General features: G+C 45.1%; 1 protein-coding gene across 1 annotated transcript; it reads right to left on the bottom strand.

The window, feature by feature from the left end:
• Positions 1–4,880: 4,880 nt before the first annotated feature.
• Positions 4,881–16,227, bottom strand: TUT1 (terminal uridylyl transferase 1, U6 snRNA-specific). Its single transcript, XM_032234418.1, has 10 exons — positions 16,107–16,227; positions 14,944–15,134; positions 14,025–14,234; positions 12,221–12,335; positions 11,998–12,128; positions 10,790–11,019; positions 9,410–9,519; positions 8,429–8,551; positions 7,952–8,044; positions 4,881–6,023 (listed from the first exon to the last, which is right to left on the bottom strand). The coding sequence occupies exons 1-10, from the start codon at positions 16,192–16,194 to the stop codon at positions 4,942–4,944; spliced, it is 2,373 nt and encodes a 790-aa protein (XP_032090309.1). The 5' UTR covers positions 16,195–16,227; the 3' UTR covers positions 4,881–4,941.
• Positions 16,228–18,658: the final 2,431 nt, after the last annotated feature.

Raw genomic sequence — 18,658 nt, 5'->3', positions numbered from 1 at the left:
TTCCTCTGCGTTCTCCAGTTCCACCAAGGCCGGAAGAGGAGGTGGGGACTGGTGACTGCCACCATTATCAGCCTTTCGAGCGGGGCTGGCCGATCGCCCCTGTTCTAGTTTCCCAGACTAGGGGGACAGTTGGTCCTGCATTGTTTTGCCCAGTGAAACCCCTTTTTGCAACGGGGACAAACCGTTTTTGGTTTCGCTTCTTGACTGTTCTGTCGCCGACTCCCTCCCCCCGGAGCTCTGCACTGGGCGCGAAAGTGTCCCGGTTTTCCACAATTAAAACAGTTACCGGAACGTCGCGCTCCATATTGTTGCAGGGCAGCAGCGAGGGCATCCATTTTATAGGTCACGGTGCCGACCACTCGGCAGGCTTCTAAGTAGTCAGCGATGTCTGCCCCGGGCTGGTCCACAAGGGGCTGCAATATGCACTGACAGTCATAGTTGGCATTTTTATACGCCAGTATTCTAAGCAATAACTGGCGGGCATAGTTGTTGTCCACCTGCCGGTCGATGGCCTTTTTCAGGTCGTCGACAAAGTCTTGATAATTTTGAGAAGGACCCTGATATAATTTTGAAAAGCATTTTTTAGGGCCACCCTCTGGGTCATCTACTTTTAAAAGAGCGGTGTTAGCGGCTCGAGAAATTATGCGGCTAGCCTCCCAAGGGACAGCAGCCTGCTGTTGGGGGGTTTCAAAGTCTACCCTCCCGATCAGGTGGTCATTGGTGACCCCCGGTGGGAGGCCAAAAGCACTTTCTTTTTCAATTTCAATCTTGTATGCAAAAGACCAGATGGCACACTGGAAGCGAGTTAAAATCATTGAAAAAAGAAGCTCCCAATCATCAAGGACAAGCCAATAAATGTTTCCCAGACACTCGATCAAACCTCGGGTGTAGGGGGAAGTTATTCCGTACATGGCAGTTGCTTCTCTGATGTCCTTAATGGCTTTGTACGGGACGGGTGTATATACTGGGATTTGTGGCCCCGCCGGGTTGGCAGGGTCAGGCTTCATGTTAACGGGGGGAACACAAGAACTGTCTTCCAAATCCAGATCGCCGTTTTGAAGGGCGTCCCAGAGAGTAGAGGCCACCGCTCCTCCTTTCAGGGGGGCGCGAGGGGCCGGCACCTCGGGGGGAGACTGACTAGGCCCTGAGGGCACCAGGGTAGTGCTTTCTCCTAATTGGGGCAATTTGGTATCTGATTGATATGCCGGAGGCGGGCCTGGTTCTGCCGTCAGGGGCTCCTCATGAATTTTTAGGCATTCCACGATTATCCGCCACGTGGCGAGCATTTTCGCCGGAGCCCTTGGGGACTCGTGCAAATAAGTGCCTAATTTAATCCATGTGGACGTTCGAATTGAACCCTTCTCCGGATAAGCCGGACAATGTTCGTAAATGTATTTTAGTAAAGCAGTTAATTCAGTTTTTGTTGGCCGGGGCAATTTTTTCCCATTTTTAAGTACAATGATTGAGTACTTGGTGAATTCTCTAAGTTCGTGGAGGTGCGCGACCTGAGACTTAGAAAATCCTGTCCCCATACTCACGAATAAGGGAGGGTGCTCCGTCCAGCCGAATGAGTATGAAAATGCCAAGAAATGTGCTCGATCCGTGAATCACGTCGAGGTCACCAGTTGCGGCGTTGCCACGCTGGCGGGCCACTCATGTCTCTTGGCCAAATCGGAAGGAAGACAGCAGGCTGAGTTCCTCGGGATGAGGGCCTCGAATGTGCTTTGGAGACCTCTTTTATTGAAAAAGTTAGTTACAGCGTCATCAAAAAGGGCGTATCAAAAGGCGTATGTGGTCACATGTTACAAATAAATAAAAAGTTACAGCATGGCATAGGGTAGGGAGGAGAAAGGGCAGGTATAGGTGTGGCTTGCTCACATTACATGAGCTTGCGTAGTAACTCCCGACCGCTAGGCTGAAAACTTCCTGATGCGTCCCACAGCGCGATGTCTCTCCATCCCTGTGTACGTGTTCCAGGCAGCCAAGACTGCCCTGCACGCACACCCGGTGATGGATTCCAACACCTTTCCACTCCTCCTTATACACCTCATCTTCCCCCCTCACTCTCTCTCCTGTCCCTCTCTTCCTATCTTTCTTCTCTCCTCTGCTTCCCACTCTTCCTCTCATTCACTTGGTGTATTTCAGATTTCAGCTTCTGAGCAAACTCCCTTTTTGTTTTGATGGTATTTATAATTCCATTTCAATATACATAAAAAAGAAAAAATAGCAGTATACATGTACAATCATAATACCTTAAAATCCAACACCCCTCCTCCAACTTAGTAAACTCCACTCCCTCCCACCCTGACTTCCCAGAACCAATACAAGGTATAAATCTTTAACAAAAAGTTTAAAATATACTTAAAGAGAAATTTCTCAGCATTGAGAACACCATTAATACTCTTGTTCGCTCACTGCGTTTTGAAAATTGACAAAAAAGAAACTATTTATATTTCTCAAAGCATTGTTTACAGCATTTTTCCACACCTGCCTAAAACTTTTGCATAGTACTGTATATATAAATATCCCCCGCCCCCTAATATTTCTTCTTTTAGTCACCATTTTAATGGCCATTTATTGATAACTGGCTTTTCAATTTGTTAATTTCATGGATCCGTTTTTTTTCCCTGTCTTGTGCAAACAGGCAGCAATATAAATTTCCAAATAAATAAATGTTGCAGCAGACAGCAAAATTAGTGCAGCTTGCAAAACAGATTTGCCCATTTTAAAAAAACCTGCTATTTTAAAAGCCTGTCTCACCTGAAACTGCAGAATCTCATCGGCCCAACCTGCAGAGAGAAAAAAATAAAATAAAAGCGAGTTAAAAATACAATTTAACCCTGGTTAAATCGAAGTTTTTACCAAGCCATATGGGGACACGAGGAGCCTTTTCAGAAATTAAAACTCATCCTCACAGCACAGTTCAGAACAGGTCTGTGTTAATTTCATCATCGAAAGACTCCGCTTTATTCATTAAAAATTAACCCCCCCCCATAGGACGGGGCCTGCAAAATCTAAAATTAACTTTTAAAGCAACCTTTTTTCAGATAATGGCAAAATGCATAGCACTGTAAAGAGAATCTGCAAAAGCATAATCCAAATTTAGGCAACCCTCCGAAATGTGTTAATTTTTATAAAGGAAAGACTTTGATTTATTATTTTTAAAAGAGCCCCACGGGACGAGCCTTGCAAATTTAAAATATTTTACAGTAACCTTTCGATAATTGCAAAATGCAATTATTTTAATTATTTTAAGAGCAAAAAAAATCCAAATTAAGCCTCCCTCCCAAATGCAAAACGTGTTAATTTTATCAAAATAAGACTACGATCTATTGAAAGGAAAAAAAACGGGAGGGAGGCTCGCAAATTTAAAATCAATTTTTACAGCAATTTTTTAAATAGATAATTGCAAAATGCATTGCCTTTTAAAGGACTTTGCAAAAGCAAAATTCCAAATTGAAGCATTTTTCTCTTCCCTCCACAGGACAAAAAAAATATTCATATTAAATATCTATATCTATATATGCACAATACATAATATAAACGCTTAATATATTGTTTAAAAACACAGCAAAGGTCGCAAGCAGCATTTCGAAACTTCCCCAAAGCAAAGGTTGGGCTCTGCAGAGATCCTATTTTTGCTCGCATGCATTGATTGTCGCCCACCCTGGGCCGGGATCCTTCCCCCCCGATCTAGTGGATCTCAATCGTGGCTAATTTAGGAAGAGGGGATCGCTTGAAAGCGATCGGGCGAATTGGGCTGGGGCTGATCTTCCCGCAGGCCGAGGATGGCGACCGATTAAAAACACGCACCTCTGCCTGGATCCACCGAAGACGCTTCGTAAAAGGAAATAGGATCCGGCGGCCAAAGAGTTAAATACTCGGGAGGCGCGGGGCACGATGGGAAACGCTCCGCCCACTCCAATAGTGTGTCTCTCTCTGGGGTCTTTAGCGCGCGGAGGGTTGTGGGTAAATTTGACTACAGAGATACTAAAAGATAAGACTTGTATCTTGCCGTTGTTCTAGATTTAGAGATACCAATTTCGAGATATTTTGCCATGGATTTCATTCAACAAACTCCCCTGTGGTGAATGTAATAATGAAGAAGGCAACCTGCGGATTTTCAATCTACAATTGAGCAATAAAGGCCGTTTTGGAAATGATATAGTAAACTTACATTTGAGCCCAAAATTTGAATTTCCTTGCAAAGGTTCTATGGTTTCGTATCTCTATGTCAGCAATGGAGAGGTGGGAGAAACGCGCGCGAAAGGCCGGAGCGGTGCGCAAGCGCGGAGAGAGGAAACGGCCGAAAGAGCGCGCATGCGTAGGGAGAAATATGGTGGCTAGATCAGGGGAGGGGCTGTCTTTCTACTTCCTGGATTGCAAGCCCTCCTCCCCCCCCAAAAAAACAACGTTCCCCTGAGCATGTACAGAATACTCCCAAACCTCATGCATTAAAAGCTTTTGCCCATTTGGTGGATCTATCTGATTGCAATGCCTGTCTTTAAAGCTTCCACCAATTCCTATTGCTCCATTTGTTTTAATGCACCAATTTAATGCATCTATTTAATGCACCTATTTAATGCATCTGTTTAATAAATCAGTAATTGCTGGCGAGAGTCGAGTCAACTGCAGAAGGAAGAAATGTACGACTGAAATCCCATAGATGAGATGAGAGACAGAGTGATGATGCTCTCTCGGTTGTTTTCTTGCAGACGTTTCATCACCCAGCTAGGTAACGGCATCAGTGCTCAAAAGAGAGGGAGGCCGAACTGTCGACTTTTCCGATCGACAAGCTCAGCCTCTTAGCCACCGCATCCCTATAGAACGACGGCAAGAACTGAAAACACAATGGAAGCAGGATTCAATTTTTTCTCCGCAATTTCTTTTATTCTCGCCAACAGTCAGAAAGGGGGAAACATTTATCTAAATACAGAATTTTCAAATGTCCCCCACTGGAGGAGAAGATTTTTCTTCTGGGAGACGGAGGTCTGGAGGCCGCTTGGTGGCCAGGTACTGCTCAACCATTCGGGGCAGGAAACCTTGCAGGAAATGAAAAAAATCTTGGAAAACCCCTCCCTGTTCAGGGTCTGGAGTGAAATTGAGGTTGACTTGGGGATCCTGTTCCCCGGAACCCGCGTCTTTGATCGTGGCGCAAACGCTGAATCCGAACAGCGGCTCGACGGGCCTAGTCTGCCCCTCTTGTTGGGAAATCGCCTCGGATACTTTGCCTTCCAGCTCTAAGGGATCAGTGGATGTTTTGGGATCTGCTTGCGGGCTGCTGAACTGTCGCCGGACGCGCCGTCTTCCTAACCAGACGCGGTGCCAGGCGGTGCAGTCCCAGGTCACACTTTCCGTGTCGGGAAGCGAAACCTCCATCCGTGATTTCTTCGCAGGGGGAGCCCCCAACGCGGCGTCTTCTAGATCCAGAGATCGCTTGGAACCCACCGACAATTGTTCGGTTTTCGTTTTCAGGTGATCCTCCTCCGGATCGCTGCCGAGGGATTCCCCATCGTCTCCGGGTCCCTGCGGATTCTCCGAGCAGCTGCATTTCAACACATGCTGCAGGACGTACGAGATGCCTGCGCACACCCTCCGAAACGGGAGCTGGGGGGAATCCTTGCTTGGATGCAATTCCGAGCGGGATTGTGTGGCCGGCGTTAAAGGGAGGAGGATGACCAGGTGTTCCGGGGCTTGGGAGCTACCGGGCTGGAAGAGACGAACTAGGCCCCAGCTCTTCCCCTTGCTGGATTTACGCTGGTATTGCAAACTCCGGCAGTATTTGGCGGCGTCTTGGCAGCTCCGCTGAAGGCGCAGCGCCGTCTTTTCGTTGACGTTGGCTGCTACATTGTGGCTCAGCTCAAAGGGATCCTGGAGGTTGATGGGGCCCACCTTGAATTTCTGACCAGCGTCGGATAACAGGAAATCGGAGAGAGGGAGGGACCGGCCCTCACGCAGGGAGATGACACCGCCGGCGAAATTGTAGCTTTCGAAGACGCGGAAAAACTCCGCCAGGAGGGAGCCTGGAATGCAGGAAACCAAGCGAACGTTAGAGGACGTTGAGTTTTTCTAGCTTAAATTTAGAGCTTGTTATGCGCTAAGGAAGGATGAGTGGTTTAGCTTTCTAAGCGAGGGAACATGGCAGTTTAATTGTGGTTTGTTAAGGGGCTTGTGGAAACACTTAGAAGGGACGGAAAGGATGCAAGGGAAATTGGGCAACCATATTAATGTCAGTTGTAATGTGTGGCTGTGAAAGTTGGACCATAAGGAAGGCTGAGTGTTAAAGAACTAAGGCCTTTGAACTCGGGTGCTGGAGAAGACTCCTGCATTGAGTCCCTTGGACTGCAAGGCCATCCAACCGGTCAGTCCTAGAGGAGATCCACCCTGGCTGCTCTTTAGAAGGCCAGATCCTGAAGAGGAAACTCAAAGACTTTGGCCACCTGATGAGACGGAAGAAGGTCTCCCTGGAGAAGAGCCTCATGCTAGGAACGATGGAGGGCAAAAGAAGAAGGGGACTTCTATCTATCTCACTGACTGCCTACCTATCTATCAACTTACTTAATTATCTATCTATCTATCCATCCATCCATCCATCCATCCATCCATCTATCATCTATCTAATCTATCTACCTACCTACCTACCTACCTACCTACCGTCTGTCTATCTATCTGTCTGTCTGTCTATCTATCTATCTCTATCTATCTATCTATCTATCTATCTATCTATCTATCTATCTATCATCTATCTATCATCTATCTATCTATCTATCTATCTATCTATCTATCATCTATCTATCATCTATCTATCTATCTATCTATCTATCTATCTATCTATCTATCTATCTATCTTCTAGCTATCGTCTATCTATCTATCTATCTATCTATCTATCTATCTATCTATCTATCTATCTATCTATCATCTATCTATCTCCTGCGAGTCCCATGGACTGGAAGGCCATCCAACCGGTCAGTCCTAGAGGAGATCCACCCTGGCTGCTCTTTAGAAGGCCAGATCCTGAAGAGGAAACTCAAATGTTTTGGCCACCTGATGAGAAGGAAGAAGGACTCCCTGGAGAAGAGCCTCATGCTGGGAACGACGGAGGGCAAAAGAAGAAGAAGAAGGGGACGGCAGAGAAAGAGGGGGCTGGATGGAGTCACTGAAGCAGTCAGCGTGAGCTTCAATGGACTCCAGAGGATGGGAGAGGACAGGAAGGCCTGAAGGAACGTTCTCCATGGGGTCGCAATGGGTCGGACACGACTTCGCAACTAACAACAACACATTCATGTCAGGCACACTCACAACTAGTCCTTGATTTACAGCCGTTAGTTTAGAGACTGAAGTTATAACGGCAACGGAAAAAAGTTGCAAGTAACCAGTTTTCACATTCACGACCTGTTGTACCATCCCATGGACATGTGATCAAAATTTGGGGGCTAGGCAACCAATGTGTATTTATGATCGTTCCAAGAATCCTGGGACACCCGATTTCCCTGTGATCTTCCCAGCTGGCTTCCAAAAAGCAAAGCCAAAAACGGGGTAGCCGTATTTGCTTAATGACTGTGTGTGATTCACTTAACAACGGCAGTGATTGGCTTAACGACCAGGGGGGGAAAGGTCATAAAATCATGGCGCAACTCACCTGCCTCAATTAGCAATGGAAACTACTGACGGAAATTCTATTTCCAGTGGCGGTCATAACTTGAGGATTATCCGTCATTTATTTATGAGTTGCATTTCTACGTCGCCCGTCTTACTGTCAAAAGTGATTCAGGGTGGCTTACAATTAAAAACACCCCTACGTCACATTTTTTTCCCCCAAGGATTGGTCCTACCCCCTCATTCATTCAGTGCCGTCGTGATTCAAAGAGTGGCAGAACGAATGGTTGTAAGATGAGAACTGCCTGTAGTTAAAAAAAAAAATCAACTTAAAAGCTCTTTGTAGCAACTCACAACAACTCTCAGGGTTTCCGCTGGGTTGCAACGAAGCCGGATCTGTAGGGAAACTGCAGTCCCAACCGTCCACCACAGTCAGTTCTCCATCATCTGAGAAAAGAGGGGGGGGGGGAATAAGAGGAGGATGAAAAAATTGTGGTCAAGGTCCCAAAAATCAAAGGCGAGGCTTTTCGGAATTACGAACGCCTGAAGCAGGAAGGGACAGAGGCAGGATGAACAGGAGAGAAAGATCTTCGGTGAGGAGCAAGTACCATCCCTCGGAGTAGGACCTGATTGGACCACCCGATGGACTGCATGGGCACGGGAAGGAAAACTTGACATTCAACTGGGGTGAAACTTGGGGGGGGGGTTTAGAATTGCGACAATATGACACGCCTAATAAATCTACAATTTGAGGAAGATGGTGGCCCTGGGGTTTTGATTTCGTTGGGGGGGGGATTACTTGGAACCCCGACATAACAGAGGGAGATTAACCTGAGAGATCCTTCAACCGGGCAACGGTCGGTAAGACGGGGGGGCTGCGTGTCTGTAGAAAGAAGAACACCAGCAAGGTCAGGGCGTAGTTATTGAGGAGGGGGCCTCCCCCAAAAAGATTTCCTGCAAGAAAAGTAAGGAGGGGGGCGTTAGGAGGGGAAGGAAGGCTAAACCACTGCCTTAAATGACTTTTCACATTGATTTTCCTTCCTTATCTTTTCTTTATTCCCCCCTTCTTCCCTGTGTCATTCCTTCTCTTCCTTCCTTCCATCCCTCCATCTATCCCTCCATCCAGGGACTGGACTAGAAGATGTCAAACGGCCATCCCAACTCTGTTATTTTGCTATCCTTCTTTCCTTCCTTCCTTCCTTCTTTCCTTCCTTCCTTCCTTTCATCCATCCATCCATCCATCCAGGGATTGGACTAGAAGGTGTCAACCGTCCATTCCAACTCTGTTATTTTGCTATCCTTCCTTCCTTCCTTCCTTCCTTCCTTCCTTCCTTCCTTCCTTCCATCCATCCATCCATCCATCCATCCATCCATCCATCCATCCATCCATGGATGGGTTGGACTAGAAGATGTCAAACATCAATTTCAACTCTGTTATTTTGCTATTGATCCTTCCTTCCTTCCTTCCTTCCATTTTTAATTTTTTTTTCTTTTCTTCCTCCCTGCCTCATTCCTTCCTTCTCCTTTCCGTCCCTCCCTCCCTTTCCTTCCTTCCTGCCATGCATTCTTCTTTCCTTTCTTCCATACATCCTTCCTTCCCTTCCCTCATTTTCCTTCTTTCCTTCCTCTCTGCCTCCTTCTTCCTTCTCGCTTTCCCTCCCTCCCTTTCCTTCCTTCCTGCCATGCATTCTTCTTTTCTTTCTTCCATACATCCTTCCTTCCTTATTTTCTTCCTTTCCTTCCTCCCTGCCTCTTTCTCGCTTTCCCTCTCTCCCTTCCCAAGCGTCCATCCATCCAGCTCTTCCATTTTACCTGCCAAACCTTGCTGCTTCGCCCAGTAGCGCACTGCGTAGACCAAAGGCCTCACCCGCTCATCGGCTTCTGTGCAAAACTGCAGGAAGCGCGTGTTACACAGAGCCAGCCTGCCATGGAAGAAGGAAACGGAGCATAAATAAACCAGGAGTGGCCCAGGTTCCTCCCCAACCTCCTCCCTGTCCATACATACATACATACACACACACACATATACATACATACGTGTGTGTGTGTGTGTGTGTGTGTGTTGCATTTGTGCTGACAAATAAATAAAGGGAGACTAGTATAGATCTATTTCAAATTTATTTATCCGCACAATTGCAACACAAGTGTAACAAAGGCAACATTAAAAATAATGGCTGTCTGTCTGGAGGGTCTCTTGGGATGAGCCGATAGACAGAGAAAGGAAGCAGTATGCTTCCTCCCACATTTGGGCATACCAGGGGAAATTTTCACGGGTGTAGGTATGCTGGTCTTCTTGTATTCAGGTCTTTTCCCGTGTAAGATTGAGACTGTCTTGGCAACGTTTCAGCGAGGTCTCACTGCCATCTTCAGGCTGGGTTTTGGGCTTAAAGCTGCCGTCTTTCTATAAATCTTGGTGGGGGTGTGTGGAGTGCTTTCAGTAAGTGGATTGATTGGATGTGTGGCTGTATCATGATTGGTAGATTGGTGCTGATTGGTGCTGGCTGTGTGTCCATTGTTGTTTCGTGTTGTAACGGGTGGTGAGTGGGGCTCATTTGTTGACTAGGGCTGGTTTCCAGATGTTTGTGTGTGTGTGTGTGTGTGTGTGTGTGTGTGTGTGTGTGTATATATGTTATATTTGTGCAACAGTAAAAGGCAACAGTAAAAAAAAAATCTAAAAAAATATTGGGTTCTGTCTGGATGGTCTCTTGTGACGAGCCGATTGACAGATAATGGAAATAGTTAGCTTCCTCCCATAATTGGGGCTTACCAGGGGTTGCGACACTAAATATATATATAGGTTCAGGTTCGATTCCCAACATGGGTAAGGCTAGCTGATGAGAGCTAAATAGCTTGAAATAGATCTATACTAGTCTCCCTTTATTTATTTATCAGCATAAATATAACACACACACACACACATAGACAGACAGACAGACAGACATACATACATACATACATACATACATACATACATACATATATATATATATATATATATATATAGTCATTGTGCTTTTAATCCCCCTCCCCTCCCAGCCTAATTTTGGTTGCGATGTAGACCTAGTTACAATTCCCAGCTATTCTCATCATTACATTTATATAATTATACATCCTTACTAGCCCCATTTTTGTGATTCTGTGCACAGACTGATTGAGTAGGAAACTTTGCCACAGAGAAGTAAAATTCCGTACTTGTTGTTTATGGAGATGTCTCCCCTCAAGCCGGACTCCTTGTGGCAAAACTTGACCACAGGACGGCGGGCAGTGGAGACCACCTGGACATGGTGGACACCTGGCACGCATTTCTGCAGCACCGTGGCCACCAGATCGAGGATTTCAGGCACGGTGGCTGTGACCAGGTCGATATCTGACAAGATCGAATCTTCGGAGCAAGATTCCATTTCAGTGCTTTCGTCCCCCGCCTGAAAAAAATGGAGAGAGAATGAAATCCAACACTGGATAAACGTTCGGACAATCGAACCACAATTTTGCTTGCCTAAGTTCTGAAGTGAATTTTGCCCCGTTTTACCACCTTCCTTGTCCACAGTTGTTAAATGGACCTCGACCGTTGTTAAGCTAGGCACACGGTGGCAAAGTGAATCTGGTTTCCCCATTGACTTTGCTTGTCAGAAGGTGGCAATAGGGGATCGCCTGACCCCAGACATGCAAACCGTCATAAATATAATAGTTTCCAAGCATCTGGGGAATTCTGGGAGTTGAAGTCCACCCTTCTTAAAGCATGCTGGCTGGAGGATTCTGGGAGTTGAAGTCCACCTATCTTAAAGCATGCTGGCTAGGGAATTCTGGCAGTTGAAGTCCACCCATCTTAAAGCATGCTGACTGGGGGATTCTGGGAGTTGAAGTCCACCCATCTTCAAGCATGCTGGCTGGAGGATTCTGGGAGTTGAAGTCCACCTATCTTAAAGCATGCTGGCTGGGAAATTCTGGAGGTTGAAGTCCTCCCATCTTAAAGCATGCTGGCTGGGGGATTCTGGGAGTTGAAGTCCACCCATCTTAAAGCATTCTGGCTGGGGAATTTCTGGATGTTGAAGTGCACCCATCTTAAAGCATGCTGGCTGGGGGATTCTGGGAGTTGAAGTCCACCCATCTTCAAACATGCTGGCTGGAGGATTCTGGGAGTTGAAGTCCACTCATCTTAAAGCATGAGGGCTGGGGAATTCTGGGAGTTGAAGTCAATCACTCTCAAAGCATGCTGGCTGGGGGATTCTGATAGTTGAAATCCACCCCTCTTAAAGCAGGCAGAGGTTGAGAAACACTGACACAGAGCAATCAGCAGTGGCCTTGCCAAATTTAACGAATGTTTCCTACCTCTGATAAGAGACACGGGACAAAAACAAACATCTGCATTTGACCAAGATAGAACCCAGCCTCTTCCTCACCGGTGGCTTATCCGTTGTCTTGGCAGAAGCCTGGAAGTTTTTCGTCTTCTCCAGATCCAGGAACAAATCCAGGTCACACCCAGAGACGCTGAAGCCATTCACCGAAGACCCAAAGGGGAGAATGACCGATTCTGTGTGTTTGTGGGGGGGGGGAAAGACTGGTTGTAAAATCAGAAACTTTCCAAATATTCCATCGAAGCCGAGGGCAAAGAGTGCACTTCACCTGGGAAGAATTCAGAAAACACCTCCTGGAACAGCTTGACAAGCAAGTCTCGAAGCCGCTGTTCGCTCTCGGAAAATTCGAACAGTTGCACCATTAAAGACATCTGGGCATCGACCTGCAAGGAAAACAATAAATGAAGGTTTTTTTTGTTCTGTAACTAACTGTAGTCAGAGGAATTCTTTACGACATTCCGTAAAAGCCTTTTTTGAAGATCGAATCCTATACAGCAGTGTTTTTCAACCTCGGCAACTTAAGCCTGTCTTCTGGAGCGTTGGCTATTCCTGCCAGCTTGGTGTCATCTGCAAATTTGTTGAGTTCCCCATTTAGTCCCTCATGCAAATCATTGATGAAGATGTTGAAGAGTACTGGGCCTAAAACAGAGCCTTGGGGTACTCCACTGCATACTTCCCTCCATGTAGATGCAGTTCCATTGAGGACTACACGTTGAGTGCGGTTGGTCAGCCAGTTACAAATCCATCTGGTGGTGATGCTGTCTAGCCCACATTTTTCTACTTTATTTAGTAGTAGGTTATAGTCTACTTTATCAAATGCCTTACTGAAGTCCAAGTAAATTATATTGACGGCATTCCTCGGGTCCACTAATTTTGTCACTTTGGCAGAGAATGCAAGAATTCCTAACCGGCATGCTTTAAGATGGGTGGACATCAATTCCCAGAATCCCTAATAAGCATGCTTTAAGATGGGTGGACTTCAATTCCCAGAATCCCTAACTAGCATGCTTTAAGATGGGTGGACTTCAATTCCCAGAATCCCTAATAAGCATGCTTTAAGATGGGTGGACTTCAATTCCCAGAATCCCTAATAAGCATGCTTTAAGATGGGTGGACTTCAATTCCCAGAATCCCTAACTAGCATGCTTTAAGATGGGTGGACTTCAACTCCCAGAATCCCTAATAAGCATGCTTTAAGATGGGTGGACTTCAACTCCCAGAATCCCTAATAAGCATGCTTTAAGATGGGTGGACTTCAATTCTCCAATCTTCATGCTTTAAGATGGGTGGACTTCAATTCCCAGAATCCCTAACTAGCATGCTTTAAGATGGGTGGACATCAATTCCCAGAATCCCTAATAAGCATGCTTTAAGATGGGTGGACTTCAATTCTCCAATCTTCATGCTTTAAGATGGGTGGACTTCAATTCCCAGAATCCCTAACTAGCATGCTTTAAGATGGGTGGACTTTAGCTTAGAATAGGACATAAGGATTCAGTGTTATTGGAGGATTTTAGAAATATTAAATGAAACGCCAGTATGTGGTTATATATTACATTTTGGTATAGTTTATGATGAAGGACGTTTAAATAATTATAGTCAAACATAAATGGAGGTGTAAGAGTAACATGTATAAATATTTGAGTTAAAATACTTGAGTTAATATGAATTATGCTTGATGACTGTGGAAGAGGTGCATGAAAACCTTTTGTAACCAACTGATACACTTTCTACAGTATGTATGGATGAGAATTTTTTATGTTGTTTTTTAATGTTTAAAAATAAAAAATGCATATTAAAAAAAAAGATGGGTGGACTTCAACTCCCAGAATCCCCCAGCCAGCATGCTTTTAAGATGGGTGGACTTCAACTCCCAGAATCCCCCAGCCAGCATGCTTTAAGATGGGTGGACTTCAACTCCCAGAATCCCCCAGCCAGCATGCTTTAAGATGGGTGGACTTCAACTCCCAGAATCCCTAACTAGCATCCTTTAAGATGGGTGGACTCCATTCCCCAGAATCCCCCAACCAGCATGCTTTAAGACGGGTGGACTTCAATTCCCAGACACTTACATCGTCCACTTGGCAGATATTTTGCGCCAATTTCTCCGGGCTCAGCTGCTCCCGCCTGGCTGACCCCTGCTTTTTGGGTGGAGTGTATCTGAAATCCTTCTTCTCACGCGGCTTGACACGTAATTTCTGGCCCCCCAGACTATGCTGCGGTTCCGCCAATACTTTCTGGAGTATGTCCTCATCCTGAAGTTCTACAATTGCATAGACCCCCTGCAGAAAAAGGAAAGGAAATTAAGCTTGCAAATTTTGCCAGCGCCTTCTTTTTTTTCATCGATTAAAAGTGGCGACTTGTAGTAAGGTGTTGTGGCCCAGCAGGAGACGTTGGAGCTGCCACCAGACTCCGACAGCGAGGCGCCCTATGAGTCGGCTCTGGAGGATGTGGAGGACCCTGGACAGGGTTCCGACTCCGAGCAGGGTGCAGAGAGGCTGGTTGGCCACCAGGTGGCGCCTGAGCCTTGGACCAGTGGGGAGGTGACAAGGGAGTGTGATCCGGATGTCAGCAGTGGGGAGGAGCCAAGGGAGTTGTTCCTGGATGTCCGGCACCGGAGAGCTAATAGGCGTAAGGAACAATTACACAGTTACAGGAAGTAATTGCACTCAGCTGGTGGTCATTAGGCTCCTCTCCAGACTATAAAAAGGACTGCTTGTGCACACTCCCTTTTTGCAGAAGTCAACGCAGGAATTAATGTCGGAGAACATTATTGTGAGCTTGGCAGGCTCGATTGCTGCCACGGCTTATCTGTGTTTATTGCTGCCCAAGCTGGTCTGTGCCGGTTTGCTGCCAAGGACCTGTCTGTCTGTTAATTAAATGCCGTAACTTATCTTTGGCTCGGAGTGTGTGTTGATGTGGGACGACCGGGGGGGAGAGGGGGGTCAGAACATAAGGAGGGGAAGGGGGAGGAGGAGGGATCAGATTCACCTTATCTTTGTCCATCACCACGTTGATGACATTCCCGTAGGTTTTGAAATAGTCGCTCAGCTCCAAGGCTGTCGTCCCTTTCTGGAAACCGCTGACAAAGATGCTACGCTGTTCCTGAGACTGGCGGACGCTACGAAGGTTTTCCAGCCGCTGGTGTTTCTTCCCTTGGAGATGAGCCTCCAAGCTGGGCTCTAAAACATCAAAGCAAGCATCTCCAGTTTAGGTGGGTGAAATGAGGACCCAGACTGTGGGGGCGATATGCTGACTCTGTAAACCGCTTAGAGAGGGCTGAAAGCCCCATGAAGCCGTATATAAGTCTAACTGCTATTGCTATTAAACCAGGAGGTTGAAAAAAAAACCATGCCAATAAGACACTCCTGACCACCCCCAACCCCCCTTTTATGGGTGACAGGAAGACTTCTTAGTAGATGCATCACCTAGTCTATAAATATATTAAAAATACACGTATTCCACATTTACACTTTTATACAATGCCACCGACAAAATCGGTTTCTGTTGCATTTAAACTGAAGTTTTAACTTTTACCTGTTTTTGTATTTAGAACTGTTTTTTTATATATATTTCCTGTTTTTACTGCATAGTATGGGCAGCCTATAAATGTCAATAATTCATTTTTACCACCTCTGAGTCCCTGGGAGGTGTGGGGCAAGGTATTTTTCACACCTAAATCATTGTTTTCTTTCATTATTGTGGTTATATGGGGCGTACAGCCACATCTTGGGACGGTGGCCATCATAATTTCAGCAAGTTATTTTTGGGGGGGGAGGAAGGTGGAATCTCCATTTATCTTTGATTTATGCTTAATTAAATTTGCAGGATTTTGCCCCCAAATTGCCTCCTTGCAAAGGGAGGAGATAGAGAAGTTACAACCCATCAGCACATGCAAAGCAAAGCAAAGCTGGGGGAAAAAAGAACCAAAGTTCGAGCGTTACTTTTTAAGAAAAGGGACAAGAGTGCCTCTGACCATGGGCAGAGTGCCGCCAAAGGATCTTATCCTTAGCCGCACCCTGCCCCGTGTTTGTCAGCTGAGAACTCCCCACGTGCCGAAAGCAGCCCTAAAAACTCGGTTTTGACGAGTTTTATTCTAGAATTTATTTCATTTAAGGCCTTGGGCCCCGACTTGACCCTTGACCCCCACTCACTGTTGGCAACCGTCACGTGACACAGACGGCACCGAAAAGCCCCGCGGGGCAGAGAGTCCACATCGTCCGTCGTTCCCTCTGCCTCCATTTCCCTCCACGGCCGAGTGCTGGTTCGCCTTCACGGAAGTTCCGCCCCAAATGATTGGCCGCTCTTGCCCTACCACTTTATGGTTTTCGCCTGAAAGCTCGAACCGGCCGCTAGACTTTTACCATATCGTGGTAGCCGTATGACGTCACGATCATAGAGATAAAGAACAAAGTTATCCGCTAAAACCTCCGGATCCCATACGACCCTTGAGGGGTAGAGAAGGAAGAGCGTTCATTGAGTGTCTTCGCCTCTCCATAGAGGTAGGGGGAAAAAAAACTCTGGTAAGGCTGCAGCGTCCATAAATTAGCCTGCTTTTAGCCAAACTTCCGGGTTGAAAGCGAACTCGCTTTTCCATGTTATGTGAAAACGTTTATTATTTTATATTTATTTATTTATACTTATTAATGTGAACCATTCTGTTTATTGCAGCACACTGTATGTTATAGCAATAAAAGATACCAAAATAAAAATTACCGATGCACAATTTAGAAATTTTGCTCTAGAAACGACAAAATTGCTTTTCTGACTTTTGCGCAAAATTTAGGATTTTAAAAGGCTTAAAAAAAACTTCAAAAGTAGAAAAAACCCAGACTCTTTAGGCTGTACTGTGGTCCAGTTTATTGAGTGCTCATTTGGGGAAAAGCACTAAAATGTTAATATCCTAAGAGACTAGAAGACCTCCAAAGTCTCTTCCCGCTCTATTCTGAGAGTGGGAACGGACCTTGGAGGTCTTCTAGTCCAGCCCCCTGCACGAGCAGGAAACCTGGGCTATACATTTGAGTCAAGTAGCTGTCCAGTCTTTTCTTTAAAACCTCCAGTGATTAATCACAATCTGTGTTGGAAAAATAAATCAGGAGCATAGAGATAGATTAGATAGATAGATGATAGATAGATAGATAGATAGATAGATAGATAGATAGATAGATAGATAAATGATATATATAGATAGAAAGAGAGAGAGATGGTAGATGATTAGATATAGATAGATAGATAGATAGATAGATAGATAGGATGATATAGATAGATAGATGATAGATAGATAGATGATAGATAAATGATATATATAGATAGTAAGAGAGAGAGATGGTAGATGATTAGATAGATAGATAGATAGATAGATAGATAGATGATAGATAGATGAGATGATATAGATAGATACGTAGATAGATAGATAGATAGATAGATAGATAGATAGATAGATAGATAGATAGATAGATAGATAGATAGATGGTAAATGATACACACACACACACACACATAGAGAGTGAGAGAGATGATAGAAGATTATACATATAATACATATACATATATATATGTTGCATTTGTGTTGATAAATAAATAAATAATAATACATAAATAAATAAATAAATAATAATACATAAATAAATAAATTTAATGTAACAAAGGCAACAGTAAAAATATTGCTTTCTGTCTGGATGGTCTCTTGTGACGAGCCGATAGACAGAGAAAGGAAGCAGTCGGCTTCCTCCCATCTTTGGGCATGCCAGGGGTTGTGACACTAAATACATACGTGTGTGTGTGTGTGTGTGTGTGTGTGTGTATTGTGTCACAACCCCAGGTATGCCCAAGTATGGGAGGGAGCATACTGCTTCCCTTACACAATTCCCTTGCACAATTGCAACACACACACACACACACACACACACACACACACATATATATGTAGGTAGGTAGGTAGGTAGATATAGGGAGATAGAATAAATAATAGAGATAGAATAGATAAGCGAGATTATAGAGGTAGATAGAAGATAGATATAGAACAGATAGATATAGAGACATGATGGATGGAGGATAGAGATGGCGAGATATGATAAGCAATAGCACTTAGACTTATATACAGTTTCCATGTGCTAAATAATAAGGTGAACAATACGGGTGGATTGAGGAGGGATATATATCATTTTCATTTAAAAATAATATATTTTAAATTGGAATGTTACTTTAAATTCCTTCAAGAGGAGCTACTGTTGAACAGGAAACTGTCCTGAATTAATCTTGGTTTTTATCCTCACTAAATCCAGGCTTTAAAGAAAGGAAACGGGAAGAGAGGCCAACGCCCTGCACACAAATTACAAGCCAAACCTACAAATGGTGCTGAGAGGGGGGAAGACGCTCTCCTTTATATATAAACCCGGAGGCTCCAAAACCCACCAATGGGAAGTTGTCTCAGGAAAACAAATGTGGCCATTGGCCTCTTGGGTGCAAGTGCAGGCCAATGAAACGGCTGGATGAAAAAAGGCCAATAACAACACAGGGCCTGGAATGGTGCCACCAATCAGGTGTGAGTTTGGAGGGGGGAAAGGTATAAAATGGGGGGGGGGGGAACCTGAATCAGATGCCCCAGAGAGGTGGAATCGCTAGGCAGGTTTCGTGCTGGATGGGAAGAGCTGAAAGTCAGAGAAAAGTGGCAAATGGTCCTATATTAAACTAGTAGTATCTACTA

This window comes from Thamnophis elegans, chromosome 17, assembly GCF_009769535.1.
Source record: "Thamnophis elegans isolate rThaEle1 chromosome 17, rThaEle1.pri, whole genome shotgun sequence".
NCBI classification, from domain to species: Eukaryota; Metazoa; Chordata; class Lepidosauria; order Squamata; family Colubridae; genus Thamnophis; species Thamnophis elegans.
Note: the sequence above shows the minus strand (reverse complement) of the source record. Positions and strands in the feature narration are given on the sequence as shown.

Coding starts and splice junctions, on each gene's coding strand:
- TUT1 (XM_032234418.1), bottom strand. CDS start 16,194: ATGGAGGCAGAGGGAACGACGGACGATGTGGACTCTCTGCCCCGCGGG. Junction 15,135..16,106: donor TCACGTGACGGTTGCCAACA/GTGAGTGGGGGT, acceptor TTGATGTTTTAG/AGCCCAGCTTGGAGGCTCAT. Junction 8,552..9,409: donor GAAGCAGCAAGGTTTGGCAG/GTAAAATGGAAG, acceptor CTTTTCTTGCAG/GAAATCTTTTTGGGGGAGGC.